The 15,307-nt window shown below is 41.1% G+C and overlaps 1 protein-coding gene across 1 annotated transcript; it reads right to left on the bottom strand.

The window, feature by feature from the left end:
* Positions 1-969: 969 nt before the first annotated feature.
* Positions 970-13,635, bottom strand: SLC30A8 (solute carrier family 30 member 8). The gene is made up of 7 exons (XM_009960668.2): positions 13,432-13,635; positions 9,383-9,521; positions 5,752-5,905; positions 5,041-5,230; positions 4,530-4,635; positions 2,121-2,255; positions 970-1,112 (listed from the first exon to the last, which is right to left on the bottom strand). Exons 1-7 carry the CDS (start codon positions 13,633-13,635, stop codon positions 970-972), a joined length of 1,071 nt encoding a protein of 356 aa, XP_009958970.2.
* Positions 13,636-15,307: the final 1,672 nt, after the last annotated feature.

The following is a 15,307-nucleotide window of genomic DNA, read 5'->3' as shown; positions in this document are numbered from 1 at the left end:
CAAAGTGGTTTTTGATTATCTGATATAACTTCAGGGATGTAGCATTACTGGGTAACACCCCACAGGCCATACTATGGACACTAGACATGATGTTCACAGCAGCCTACAGTCTTTCCTTGTCCTTTTTTTTTTCTTCCTTTTCTAGGAGCACCTGATATGTTTTATTGTCATGACCCAGTGGTACCTTGTGACACAGACACCCAAAAATCTGCTACAAACGTTCCATCACAACTTGTCATGATGCAGTGCAATACGAGTTATGGGTTCTCTTAATAGTAGAGAATACTGCCCATGTCTGGCAGAAAGGAGTTTGGCTAAGGGCTAGCTGAAAAATAGATAGGGTTAGCTGCAATCAAAGACCTATTTGCCAAATGTGAATGGAGTGAATCCTCTTGTGATCTACAATGCAGGATACAGTGCACATCTGATACTTCCCTATTATGCAGGAGGAAGAGTGTCTGCCAAAAGGCAGGGAAAGCACATGCCACCATCTCTTTCTTTCCCAGTTCTCTTCATCCCTTGTGCTAATTTAAATTTTCTCTTTTATCCTGAGTAAGCGTTCAGCTTTGCTAACACCAAACTTACATTTCATTACATTTTGTGGTAATTGGTCTGCTGGTAATTTAAAGGTTGATTAGTTTTTTGTTACTTGTGATTACAAACAGGCACTCTTAAATGTTGCTTTAGTGCCAATCTGCTGCTCTAGTCAAGAATAATTCAGATAGTTTCTCTTGTAATTGAAAGTAACCGCTGATGGACAGGTGAGTTAGTTGATGGATAGACCTAATACGTGTTCTCTCCCGGTAGTTGGTACCAACAAATAAAGGTCCATGCACTGCTCACAGTGGCAGGGTTTTTTCATTCAGTTAATTATCATTAGTTGTTAATCAATTACATACAACCAGCACACATAGTCTCCATTGACCTGTAAGAGGGGTGACCATTATTTTGCTTAGTATACTGCTCCCTTTAATCCCTGGGCTCTTGACAGAAGATGCAGTCTCGTTTCTGATCCTCTCCCGATTCAATCTGAATGGTGATGGAGTGGAAGCTGTAGTGCTCAAACAGGGCTTGGGTAATATCTCTCAAAATCTGCTGGCTGTCGATTGTGTCTGCTATAGATAGTAAGCAGAAAATAATAAAAATGCATATCAAGTAATACGTTAAAGAGTAAATGCTTACTGACAGAAACTATTCATAATCTTCTAGCAAGAAGTTTGTTTTGAGAAGTGTTTCTTGTCCTTTTTAGCCTCCTTTCAGGAACCTGCATGTCAGTGAAAGTTTGTTCATTCGAATGCTGTCGGAATATGCAATTTTGTCAAGGGCTGAGCTAAGAGGAGTCACCAAAGAAATTCAGCTTGTCTGAAGACTGAAGGAAAGCAGGAATACTTAATAAAGATTAGTTCATCCAGTCAGGGAGTAATAACAGTGCCAAGTGATTTGGGTGGCTGATGATAGACTCACTCTTTTTCGGAAGTGGGGACTCCATGGAGGACTTCGCCTCTGAACCCACTCTTGGCCATACACAGGTGCAAACATTACATGCATAAAGCAAACACTACACGCATAAAGCAAACATATGAACAAGAATATTGATCTGAGTAGTGGACAATTTGTCAACATGGATAAGGACTACATTTAAAAAACCTATTTTTAAAGATGAACTATTCCCCTGGAGTTACCTCTATGCACCAAGCTATGTTTTAAAGATTGTTTTACAGCTACAGACATCAGGAATGCACATTTGCCCTTGTAAGTTTTTCTTATACAGATCAATAGTTTTCAAGTTTGACAAATCCACTCCAAAATCTATTTGATAAGTGAAAAAAATCCAGCATGGATCTAATTCTTCTAATTTATTTAAAATATCTTGTAGTTTATTTCCTTGCCTCACAACCTCTGCAGTTTTCAAGTTTTGGGTTAAGTAGAGGTCCCTGCTGTTTTGGCAAGATTTCTGGGAGGAGGATTTGAGAGCTTGTTGTTGTTATTTTTCCAACAAAATGATGACATTTGTTTTAACAAGCAACAGATAGACAGTCAGTTTTATTCCAGTCAGGAGAGACTGACCTATACTAGGCAGCAGCTGAATACTTACTCCCTGTTTACAGAAATTTACTGACCTGTGGCAACATGAGCAGATAGAATAGTTTGATTCATTGTCAGAGACCAAAGATGAAGGTTGTGAACAGACTCCACTTTCTCAATTGCTAAAATTCTTGCTTTCACTGCATCATAAGCCAGTCCTTTTGATGTTCCTTAAAAGAAAAAATTGGTGAGGAAAAAAATATATTTTGAAGAGATAAGATTGACGATCATTAGAAGAAAGTGCATCATGAACATTTATCAGTTAGATGTATAAATTTTATAAAAATATTCAATGCTTTGGAAAGCCTGTCTATTTCAGAATAGAAAATGTGAAATTTAATCCTATCCCTTGTTTTATACATCTCCATGGAAGAATGAGATTCTTGCGTGTCTTAGGATATGCTCTGAGGGTCTGGTTTACACAGGGAAGTGAGCTGTTTATCCAGATCATGTCAGTTTTTCACCAACACCTTTTGTGAATACAGATTTTATGGCACCACCTGAGCACCTCTGAGGGATTCTGTCCTCAATACATTTACACAATAGAGAAACATCTGTTTAGCAGAGAGGGAAAGACAAATATACAGATTAAAATTGTTTGATTCAGAAATCTTAGATGAGATTAGATCCCAGGTCTAGTTAATGAGTAGATCAGTGATTGTTCTCCTTCTTACAAAAGAAAAGGTAATGGTGAGGACCCTCATTCAGAGTGAGGACGATAGTGACACGGTGAGTTGCAACATGAAATTCAGAGTTTAAACTAAATCCAGATTTGACCAAGGAGTTTAACTATGGATCTTCCCTGGAGTGAGACCTGGGAGTTTGTAAGTGTACCTCTATGCCCTTGTGAACAGCTATGCTCATCATGCTTCACTTGGATCAGTAAACTGAAAAATATTTTTAATGCTACCAGTTATGAAGTATAATAATGATAAGCACAGTATTAGTTAATGGTGTCTTTCATACTGTAACTGATAATTGTTTGTAATCATTAATGACCTCAGTTCTATGCTTTGTCTTATCCATTTATTACAAGAATGATATGGAATATTGACTTAGTAGAATATGATGCTGACATACACATGCTCTTTAGAGAAAACCATGGACAATTGGTGCCTGTATGACACAATCAGTCGCAGGGGCTGTGGGGTTGACACCCCGGGACAGGCTGGGGGTAAGAGCCACCTCCAATATCAGCTCCAACATCCAACTTCTCTTTAGAAAATTCTGGGCAGAATATGTTACTTAGGAGGTAGGAGATGGCTTCAGAGACTACTCCAGAGGGACAGTGAAAAAGGGTTTGCTGCAGAGGGGAACAAAGCATTGCCAATTTTGGCATGTCAGAACTGCTTATGGAAGCTGGGAATCACTGTTCTGAGAAAGAGACCCCTGAGTGTCAGGGGCTGCCAGACCTTCCTGGTAGTTTGATTTTTTTTCAGTAATCAAGAGATCTTCTGATTTTTTGGCCACCAAGATACAGCCAGTTGCTGCACTCTGTCTAGGTACACTTCTACACAAATGTATCTCTGTCTCACAATCACTGAAAGCAAACCAAACCTAGAATGAAGCTTTACTGTAAAATAATATCAGAAATGTTCTTTCTTGAATCAGAGTAGGTGCAAAGTGAAAGAGAGAAGTAAATATCCATGCAGACAGTCACACTGAGTAACTCATATCCATTCAAAACCAACACTGTTAGAGCTACTTTTCACTTTAATCCTTATGTCTTCATAGCTGAGAAAGGTTGCATTATATTATTAAGCGTAAGGCAAAAACATGCATCTATGACTGCTCAAGTAATTTCGCCATGCAAATCAAATGTTCAGGCCCATAGCTGACAGGATTAAATATTGCTAAGCCTAGTTCTTCTTGCTGCTGATGTGCTAAGAATTTTCTATTCCCTTGCACCAGAAAGAGACTGGAAAGCTAGTTGGCTTGCTTTTCTGGACTGGCGTAACTAAAAATCTTTCAAACTTCTACGTCTTGCACTCAGCCTATTTCACAGACACAGTTCAAAGCACAGTCTTTTGCTTTGCTTTGCTTTTTTTTTGGCAAAGACTTCTATTTCACATGGGTAAAGGAACTGCACAATGAACAAAGTGAGTCGATATCTCATATGCCAAAGGGGTGATAAACAGCAATGTTACACATACAACAAACAAATGCAACTCAGTTTTAGGAACACATTGGGAATTCACTAGCAAAACACCAGTAACAGAGTTTTTTATGAAAACTGGCATATGTATAAATCTTCTAGTGCAATGCAGAAAATAGTTTTGATTGAAACTGTAATTAGATTTACAGTATGATCAGAATTATGAGAATACTGGAAACAGATACGGAAGTGTGCTATTATACTTTTGTCAGTGAATAAAAGTGTTATAGAGAAAGATAGAGGAAAAAACCCAAAATATAACAGTATTGATTCTGGAATCAGGTCCTACCTTCCATTAACACAATCAAAATATCCTTTAAAATGGTGATGGTGGTTGCCAAAACAAAGATGGAAAACACAAATGTGCAGATTGGGTCAGCTATTTTGTATTCCGGCTAGAAAAATATGAACACATCACTTTGTTAATTTCATTGTTGTTGGTTATTGCTATTTTTAATTAGTTAATCTCAAAGAATAATATATTCCATTCATCTAGTACAGAGTGAGTGCTGACCTCCTTTGCCAGTTAGGGAGCCTCAGCACAGGGAATGAAGGCGCTACAGACAAAGAAAGAGAGAGACACCAAAGTATCCTCCTTGCAGTTGAAACATCAAGAAGCAAGTGTTACACTCTCAACAGTCGTTTCAATTGCCAAGGACAAGTAAAACTGCTTTGATTAAATTGCAATTTATATCATTAAGACAGAGAGAAAATATTTACATAATACCTAGTGTCACAATTCTATGAAAATAACTGTTATCCTTAATTGCAAGGAAGGCAAGTGAGCTAATAAAACTAACCTTAAAGAAGATGATAAGCGCACTAAATAGCACACTAATACTCTGGAATAGATCTCCAATGGTGTGCACAAAGGCTGCCCGTAAACTGGCATTTCTCAGAGCTGTCTTTTCCAGAGGGGCTGACACGTGTTCCGTGTCTGGTGCCCCATGGCTGTGCCCATGGCTGGTCTGGTGCAGAATCAGGCTTAGTCTGCAAGAGATGTAAAGCTGAAAACATCAGTGGGGTTATTGCATCTCTGAAACAAGTGATATAAGACACATCATGACCCCTCTCACTTCTGAATGCTGAACAGTAAAATCAGACACATTAAGTAAAAATCCAGAGTGGCTAAGCAGATAATTCCTGGATGTTTCACTGTTTTGCATACAAACAAGAAAGTCTGTGGATGGGGTAATTAATGAGGCCTCATTTTCTGTAGAGTTCTTGAATGTTAGGATATCTAATAAAAGGCAAGATGGAGATTATTCTTTTCTTGGAGTTTGTGCATTCATAATTTCCCTTTCCAGTGTGACAGCTAACAGAAAGGAGGAGAGCAACCGCAACCTTCAACGAGAAGCAGGATCCCTCTTCTCTACCCCTTTCTGTATCCTTATGAAACTCATAAACACTTAATATTTTTGAGGCCAGTATCTCTCTACCACTTTTTGTTGAAGTACTGCAGCATGTTTAAGGTTCAAAAGTTATACGGAGAGGAAAACAAAGTAACTTACAGGATGTTGGCGAGCACGGCACAAGCAGAGGTAATGAGCATCACTGTAGCATCAATATCGTAATTGGGGTGTAGCAGCCTCATGCTAGCCAAATATGTCAACACACCAGTCACCATCCAAATGATTATCATGGACATCAAAGCTCCCAGAATCTCTAGGAATTAAAACAATCTGATTTTAACGGAGGTCATAACAGAAATGCAAGAAATGTTAAGTGATTGATGGTAATGGTTCCAGGTTTGTGAGCTTTATAGCCAGCAGAGTTATGTCTTGTGTGTTGGCAGCCCTGATGCTCACAAAGAATGGGACAAAACCTTTTCTGGCCATAGCAAATCCAGTGACTGCCCGAGGCAGCCCTATGAACATAGTGGCCTAACCCTCTTCTACCTGCTCCTACTTTTGTCCCCTCTCCAGTGTTGAGCTCATGTGGCATTTGGAGGACTTGGAGAGATTAAAAAGATCATTTGGGGAGTTTTGGGAGGAGCAAAAGGAGCTGTAATGGAAGGTCAAAAGGGCAATTCTTTTACATGTTATGTACTTGCCTGGCCCTGCCAGTATGGTGTGAAGACGCCAGGAACCACCCCTCCTTCCCCAGCAAGATTATCTTGGTCACGGGAGCAGAAGTTGGAGAGAAGGAAAGAGGCACGGCTCACCCAAACCCACTGGCAGACCTAGCCCCCCTCCAATAGCCTCCACTGTTTCTGCAGTTCTCTTGTCACTTCACACTTCAGAAAGACAGTAACAGCCCCCAATGAGGTCCTGCCAGCAAAAGCTCTCCTTCCTCTCTTCTGGGACTCCTCCTGCCAATGATTTTGTGCCATGAGGAGTGGTGAGGACAAAAGAAGTTATTTTTTTCCTGGGGCAGCAAAATTTAATTTAATTTCTATTGGCTCTGAGTTGGGCTCAAATAAATCCAGTCCCCAAGGTCATCTTTTATTGCACTGCCATAGGAGAGGTCCAGGGATGTGTGTATGAACGTGCAGCATGTTTTTAATAGGATGTGGGAATAGTGATTGCCACGTGACTTGAATGAGTAAATGTGGCATTTTATGAGCACAAGTGAGACAATACCAAGGAAAATGAAAGTTCACAGTAAAATGAAAGGCAGTAGATAGCCAGAAAGAGCAGAGCACTTGCACAGACCTCCACTGTCAGTCCCTGAAAGCAGCTGAAACTCAACTTCTGATTTTGAATATATTTTTATGAGGGTCACAACTTTTGCAGCAGTCCAGGCTTCAGATGCTTATCAAAATAATCATTTTGTCTAAAACTGCCAAATAATAAATGAAAGCGCACTGACAGGGAAATCTAGTTTTGCTTAAAAGTAGATAGAGAGAAGCTAGCATAAAGCATACCTGGTGTTTATATTTTCTGCAAGTTACAGGTTGAAACCCTGCAAACTTGGCCCAACTGAAGATGTTGACAGCTGTGCTATTATTGGCTTGAGAGGAGCCAACAGCTTTTGTGAACACCTGTATGAGTATCTGTGTGCATGTGTGCACATAGTTCACAACGGAATATGTTAGAGGTCATCTTTACCTACACAGATGAAAATATACACTGCTTTTCAATGTAGTATCTTAGCAAAATTTTAGCTAAGCTTACAGACCAGATCAGTAGTATTAAATGCCCAAGATGTTCTCAGTTACATTTCTTTAGAACCAGGTAGTTAGAACTAACAGAGAGCAACAAACAATAGTGTAGGATTGTTTGGGAATCTCTCAATCATACCAGAGATAAAGAAATCGAAGTTGAAGAGAACTGTTCTACCTGGAAGTAGGTCTGGGTCACACTATCAGTCTCATTCAATATTGTGCTTCTAGCCATGTTGCTGAAAGTGGTGGTAGACCCAAAGGATTGCATTGAACTGCTGTCTTGTCTGGTTCTGGCTTAGAGGACAGGAGGCATTCAGATGGCTTCTGCTAAACCTGAGCCCTGTCATACACAGTCTTTGCATGACAAACCCTATCTATTAGTCTGAGAAAAGCAGCGAAAAAACAGCTTCCAGTGTCATGGAGGGCTGCAGCTGCAAGACCTTGGTAGTTGGTGCATAGTGACTCTGCCACCCACTTGACTGCCCTCAGCTACTCTATTAAGGCACCCACCTGCATATTAAACTGGAAATATAGCTGGGAAAATAAGCAAAAAAACAAGGTAACTATCATGGAATGCAGTTAAATAGCCACTGGCATTTGATGCAAGGCTCGCTTTGCTACCAGGATAAAAAGGCAATAAAAGATTGGTTTTGAAGTTCTGCTTTGCAGTGACAAAAGACTAAAAAAATCTAACTCAAACAGAGGGTGAAGTTCCATGAAGTGGCTGAACCTGCCTATATCAGCAAGAGAGAAGTCTCTCACTCTCCTTTCCTCCCAGGCTAAGAGAGCATAAACATAAAAAGTAATTATGGATCAACTGATGGCAAGGAGTAGTTTGCTAAGGCTGCAAAATTCAGCTGTGTGTTGCTTATGTTATGCCAGACATGCTTCAGTTGTACTAAACCTCCCCCTCAGGCAGCAGCCTGTTTCCAGTGAAGTTGATAAAATGCACTTAGGGGGCAATACAAAGACAGGACGAGTATGGCGTATGTCTTCCGTGGTACATTCTGCAGCTGCAGGCAACCTTGTCCTACAGACAGAGTCAGAAGCTGCTTCTTGACCTTCATATTGAACATCCTTGAAGCATTTATCATCTGAGTGCTGAGTTCAGGTTCACAGGTGCTTAGAGCCATTTGGCATACGCTGACACCTTCATCTATGGCTTGACACAAGATGTGTAGATAACCCATAGACTTCCAGATTGGCAGCTGGAGATTTTGTGGAATATGTTAAGGCATTTCGAACAGCACTAATAACTTACATATGAGCAACTAAATTGAGCCTGAAGACACCCAGAATGGAATTCATTTCCAGATCAAGAAAACTAGATTAAAATGTCTACATGCAAATATGAGCTAAGTGTCTAAGCTCCCTTTGTGCACAATGGACATCAAGTTAATGGTGATTCACGCAACTCCCTGCTCCATTGACTGACTGGGAACACATCCTAGTTTCTTAACTATGAGGGTCTGGTGTCATTTGAGATGTCTGGTCTTGTGCTTGGCATCCTGTGCAGTCTCCTGTGGGTCTTGTGCGACAGCTGCCATTCCCATGTGTAAGTCTCAGACACCCGAGGTAATTTTTAAAGGATATCACTTTTCTACAAAGATAACATTGTTATCTTTTCTAAATAATTTAATGATTTGCTTTATCACTCTATAAATGGAGAAGACCCTCATTTTCATGGATATTGCTGCTTTTGTAGAAACTTGTGTTTCATAGTAGATTGGGGACTTGGTCCTCCTCACACTCAGGTCAATGAGGGATGTTGCTGTTACCTCAGCCAAAGCTAGCACCAGCCCAAAACTGTATTAAATAATGAACTGAAAGAAATGTTTGTAGATAACAGGTGACTGTGGGTTTTACTTCTTTGAAGCTCACTGACTTGGTTTGTTTTCCTGGGGGCTTTGAGTGCTTTAGTGCACTATCTCTAAATATCTGCAGACCTGTGTCAGACATTGGCACCTTTTCCAGTCCCTGGCTATGATGACTTCCCTTTTCCATTCCACATGTTCATAGTGTGACATGTTTGCTACCTGCTCGGTGCCACCCAAAAGTTAACTGTTTGGTAGGAGGTTTGGAGGCAAGCCACAGCGAGAAGAGGCTGATCAGGAAGCTTGTCAGATCCACCAGGATGTGTGCCGCGTCGGTGACCACCGCCAGGCTCCCGGCGATCTGCCCACCTGTGTGAAACATGCATCTGTATCATGGCTCTGGTCAGAATTTTGAGTTGACCAGATCAAACTCAAGACCCACTTTGCTGTGAATCAAAGGGAATGTTCAGTTTTCAGTGATCATACACACAACTCAAAACTCTCCAAAGATAGATAGTTTCATTTTGTACCTCATTCATATAGTGAAAGCTATGAATTAATAGAAAGAAATAAGCTTAATTTCTCTGTCTGAAAGAGAGAGAGTTGTGATACATTAGCACAGTGGTTATATTACTCTTGGACTGGTTTACTGTGTCTATTTTAATATCAGATTTTTTTGTGAAAAGCAGTATTAGGGATCAAATTTCCAGTATCCTCCCACTATCTTTTCACAGATCATTGATATTTTTATGTATGGACAAAACCTCAGAGACTTAGCTTATGGGATTTATTTCCTGTTTGTTATAGGAAAATATGCATATTCTTCCTGAGTTTTGGATGGCTAGGTGCCTGACTTTATTTGTCACAGTAAACACTAAAACAGGAATAAAAGGAAAGGTCCCAGTAGAACTGTGATAAACAATCGACCATTTTGGTGAGGGCATAGTGAAAAATGTTCTATTTGCAGGATTAATCTATCATTTTGCATCTGTAATGCATGATTAAATTTTCCTGCTAGAGCTGGAAAAATGTGGCTGAATGTCATTTTACTTCGGGGAGTTTTGGTTTCATGTGCATTCTGGGAAAAAACCAAACCAAACCGAAACAAAAAAACACAACTCAAATCATTTTAAGCTATCTGAAACCACATTTCTTTGACCCAGTAAGCCAAATATCACTATTTTGCCAAATTCTTCTAACCATGTCTCATAGCTAAAGGCAAATCCAGAGAAACTAAAAGATTGCTCTAAACTACTCCAGCTGCTGGTAGCTGCAGGAGAAGACAAGGATCACAGGCAGGAAGCTGTCCTGCCAATTTGTTATAGCAAGAGAATCTTTTCACCAGAGTGGAAAGGTAAAAAAATGGAAATGTGAAATATTAAAGCCCAAACATCTAGTTTCTGGTTTTGGCAATGTATTTCCAACGTTCTTCAGTCATATAATTATTTTCAGCTCACCTGTTTCTCCTGACCACAACCCATATGAGAATCAATGAATCCTGAAAAACATTGTAAAATGCCTCATTCAAGCCTTTGGCAAGATGCCACTGCCAAAGGGACATGCAGATATATCTCGTTTCCTTGTAGGTGGAAAGTCATGCCAGCAGGATGGGCTGTCTGTTTAATTTCCTCCCATACTCAGATTTTAGACTAGAATACCTAATACTGTATGGTTTGTCACCACAGAGGAATGTATATTACTTTTCTCTGTTGGCTCCCTATACATCCCATTTACAGCTGCCTGAAAGTTACTTCCCAAAAGGGAACAAGCATGACTGCAGAATTGGTGGACTTCTCGTTCCTTGCAGTAAAATGAAAAATTCAACAAAATAGGGATTTCCCAGAACATGCACAGGTGTAAACACACATACACTTTTTCGTCATGACACAGCTCTTAGACTTTCACCATTTGCAGGGTAGCTGTTTCTCAAGTGGGAAGCAATTTTACATAGCAGAGGAAAGCAGGCTTGTCTGAGTGCACAGCTGTTAGCAACCAAGGCATCAGCTATCTTTCAGCAAACAAATATGTAGAGCACAAGCTGCCTGCAAAACCCTATTGCATTTTAGATACAGTATTTCCATGTTCTGTGGGACAGCATCACAAAAGCTTGCTTCTAGCCTGCTGTCTTTGAAAAATGTTGGCAAATTATTATTTTATGTATTGCTGGCATAGCTAACGCTTTGGGTGAGTTTCTGAGGTCTCAGTCTGCTCATCTTAGCAACCTGGTCAAGTCTTTATATTCCTTTTTGACATGAGGACACATGCGGGGTTTGTCTCTCTAGTGTCCAAATCGAAATAAAGTACTTTTAAATCCACATTTGGGCCTTGGCCACCAAAAATCCTTGGAAAGCACTTTTACTTCAGGACTGTATATAGGGTGTCATCTGTTTCACTGATACCTCCAAATCTATGGAGATTGTGAAGGTTCTGCATTAGAGGAACAGAAGATAATTGTCTTTCGGAGACAGTTGGTATATCAGGCTCAGCCAACAGTGCCCCTTTTGGGAGAGCAGTGAGGGCCAGCACAGATGGTTTGAGCAAAAATATTACAGAAAAGAACTAGAGATTCAAAGAAGCACAGCTTTTTAACCTCTGAGACCAATGCATCTTTGTTCCTTCTGTTTAGCATAATAATGCCCATAGAAACTGTTTGCCCTTAAGAGGAGAATGAAGGGGAACATATTCTTTATTTTCAACAGTAAGGCCTGTAATAGCTATAGGCTACTACTGCTTTGCACCAATACTCCCAATGAGCGGCCTTTCTGACTTACTATTACCCACAATGGATGTTTATAGCTTTGCATACCACAAAGCAGTAAAAATTGTCAGTCACTCAATGGTCAATCATCAGGCACAGGCAGTCTAGCCTAACGATTAAAAAAATTAAATGTATGGTTCATAATTACAAAAATCTCCATAGACTGCTGTCTGTAACTGCAGTTAATAACTGGTTTGTCAAAGTTTAATGGTCTGAAGCAAAATGGTCTTCAAGCCTGTTACTTAAGCTGTCACTGCAAAAAAGCTGTATGATTCATTAAGCAAAATGAAACATTTAGTTAACATATCATCTGTCCTTCCAATTATCCTCTAGCATTGCCGCATTCACCAAACTTAAGCCTACTGATTATATGGTTTTGTTAATAATGCATTACTTCTGGCACTGGAAATTACTGAATGGAGATTAGTGGTATGCACCGGTTTTCATGGGGGAAATGCACATAATCTACAAGCAACAGGGCTTCATGCAGATGAAGCGCCTGGGAGGGAAGAGTTGGAGAAGTCCCTGCTGGGTTTGGCAGCCAGGGGAGAAGGCAGAAATGCAGCTGCTCTTTCAATGCCTCCACTTCTCACCTGTGGGGAAGGCAAGGCCTTTCTATTTCATTTTCATGGGGCACTAGAGATACTGAAGCTGGGAAAACATGGGTTTCAGAGGCCTCCTTGGCTGATTTTTGTTACATCCCCTGAGGCACATGTAGCAAAAGCCTGTGGGATTCCTCATGCTTACCTTACCTCACCTTACTGCGGAAAAGGGGAAATTAAAGAGCCAGGAACTATCGGGTGGGTATAAATATCACCGAAGCCATGCAGAGAGCAGATCGGTGGGACAAAAAGAAAGCTAAAGCTCTATGAGCGAGCCAAATACTTATGTTGGATATCGTAGGATGGGTCCAGAAGTGAAAGCTAATTAGTCAGGGAAATAATCTTCCATTGATCCAGAGACACATGAACAGGCAAATTTAAAAGATAAACATTCCCTGGTAGAAACACATTGACTTAACTGAAGAAAAGCAGATGGTGAATATGGCCCTGGATTTCCCTGGATTTTGTAAAATCTGTTGCATTTAATATCAGATCCTGCTGCTAGCAGCCTTCATCAGAGCTGAGGTCTCATTGGCTTGGAAAAATACGTTAAATCTTTTAATCTTCTCCAAAAAAATGTAACCCAATTTATTAGAAACCTTTTGTGACACGATGCTAAGACACGCTAGGCACTTTTAGCTGAGCTTAAAAGACCTGTGAGAACAGTTCAGACCATTAAGTGACCTTTGTATTCCTACTCAGATGCAATGCTTAAGTGCATATATGAAAATATTTTTATCATTTCACTTTTTAAAAAAACGCTATTCTTTTAAAGACCGGGGAGAAAAGAGCGCTGTTTTATCCCAGGTGGGTTCACCTCTGTGCACCGTGGCTCCCTGCAGTCAGAGTGCGTGCAAAAGGGCATGAATACGGCTGTGCTGGGCACCAAACTGAGCACTCTTTGGGCAAGCATACTCCCCTGTAATCTCAGCAATCATGAAGAAGATGCAAATTACTGATGCTACACAGAGCTTCCTCCTGGCTCGATGTTGCTCCCTTTTTCTGTTCTCATAGGCCTGTGAGTAGCCGTGACAGTGATACGCTGGATTAGCTTCAGTAACTTCTGCTTCCTGCTGCTGCCTCTCTTCATTTAAATTCTTTTGATGCCAGCTCATCCTTCGGGATTGAAAGAAACAGAAGGTTAAAAAAGAAAAACCCTGGTTATTTGGCCGTCTGGCCCTGCAGCCCCAGAAACTATGTAATTAATGCTTTTGAAGGATAAAAGCAACATTGGGAACAGCAGAGCAGGTCATAGAAGAGGCTTGCTCGCACAGGCAGGGCTCTGCAGGAGGAAACTGCACATGAAATGACTGCTCTGGCTGTGTTTCCCAGCTCCTTGGGCTCTCCTACATCATTTAGCAGTTTATGAAGCACAGGGTGACTTTCTTAGGCTGTGTATTTTATGCACACCATATGATTTCCAAAAAGTCATACCTCATGCAAATAGTAAGAGAATTCAGCATAGCATAGAGTTAATTCTATGGAAATTTCCAGGTTTTTATTCCCAACGGCTTTGTCAAGAAGACTATTAAAAAAAAATAAAAGAATCTTTTTCTCAGATATAATTGACTAAAGATATTTCTCTGTTCTCTTTGTATGCAGAACTATTTTATCTCAAATTTCCACATATGTACAAAAAATTCCAGCAGGGCCTGAGCACAGAAAATATTAGCCCAAAAGTTTCAAAGGCACTTAAAAAATCAAAGCCATCAATTCTCCATAGTATGCCGACCCCTTTGTGCCACTGATTTCATAGAAAGGCGGGAAGTCCAGCAGAAGTGGCTCTTTGAGCCTTGCTCCATCACAAGGAGATTTCCCAGCCAAATCTGCTCTGCACAGAACCTCAGTGCTCTCCTTCTCAGGGCTCCTGCAAAGGAAATAGGGGATAGGGGCAGAGAGGTCTGGGACTGAGCCCACTGCATTGCATCTGCGGGAGCTCCTGGATGACCATGACATCAGGTGCTTTCGCTAGAGCAGCCCAGAGACTCCCCGAGGGGAAACCTCAGGGTGGTTTGGTAAGCAAGGATGTTCCCTCCTCCTTATCTCTCAACTGAGAGTAACTCAAATGGAAAAAAAAAAGCCCACCCTAAACCCTGTCCCAGGAGCCTCGACTGAAAATCATTATGTCTCTAGACAGAGCATTTGTTGCCACAGCTGGTTCTAATGTGATAACCCCATTGGTAAAACATTCCCTGCCATGGACTGAGACTTGTGGGAGCACCCTGTGGCATCAAAAGGTGAATTCTGCCCAGATGCACATAGGTAACATCTATATAATCATGTGTTACAGCTATTTGAGATCTGTGTGTCCAAGGCTGTAGTCCACAAGCCCGCTTGGGAACGCAGCAAACTCCACTGCTGTTTCTGAGTCTGAGATTACCCTGGGGGCACAACGGGGGCCTGGGCTTACCTGCCCCAGTAATAACAGCCCCTTTTCACCGTTCGGACTAAGGCCTTTCCTTTGGGACCAGGAACGACTGTTTCTTCAGTTGTGTGAAGGAGACCTGTGCTCCAGGTAGTACATGGGTCTTGGCGGCTTTCTGTAGCATTTCTGCACTGTTCATGGAAGTGTCACAATGCCTAAAATCTCTCTGGAAATAGATCATGCTGGTGGCTGTCAATCTGCAGTTGTTAATGTCAAGAAAGAAACTGTGCTGAAGTCAGAAGCTTTTTCCAGCTGCCTTTTTGGGCAGCCTGAGGGGGCTGCAGCTGCTCAGCGTGTCCAAAATCCTGCCAGGTGCCCTGCAGCCTGCACCCCACCAGTGGGCGAGAGGCAAAGGCAGCCAC

The sequence above is a fragment of the Leptosomus discolor genome, chromosome 5 (assembly GCF_034619465.1).
Source record: "Leptosomus discolor isolate bLepDis1 chromosome 5, bLepDis1.hap2, whole genome shotgun sequence".
NCBI classification, from domain to species: Eukaryota; Metazoa; Chordata; class Aves; order Leptosomiformes; family Leptosomidae; genus Leptosomus; species Leptosomus discolor.
Note: the sequence above shows the minus strand (reverse complement) of the source record. Positions and strands in the feature narration are given on the sequence as shown.

What these genes read in the sequence shown, in the direction of transcription:
- SLC30A8 (XM_009960668.2), bottom strand. Translation starts at nt 13,635, where the DNA reads ATGAGCTGGCATCAAAAGAATTTAAATGAAGAGAGGCAGCAGCAGGAA. An exon ending in TTTTGGGTGGCACCGAGCAG is followed by an intron (nt 5,906 to 9,382) that starts GTAGCAAACATG and finishes TTTAATTCCTAG; the next exon opens with AGATTCTGGGAGCTTTGATG. An exon ending in GCCGTGCTCGCCAACATCCT is followed by an intron (nt 5,231 to 5,751) that starts GTAAGTTACTTT and finishes CATCTCTTGCAG; the next exon opens with ACTAAGCCTGATTCTGCACC.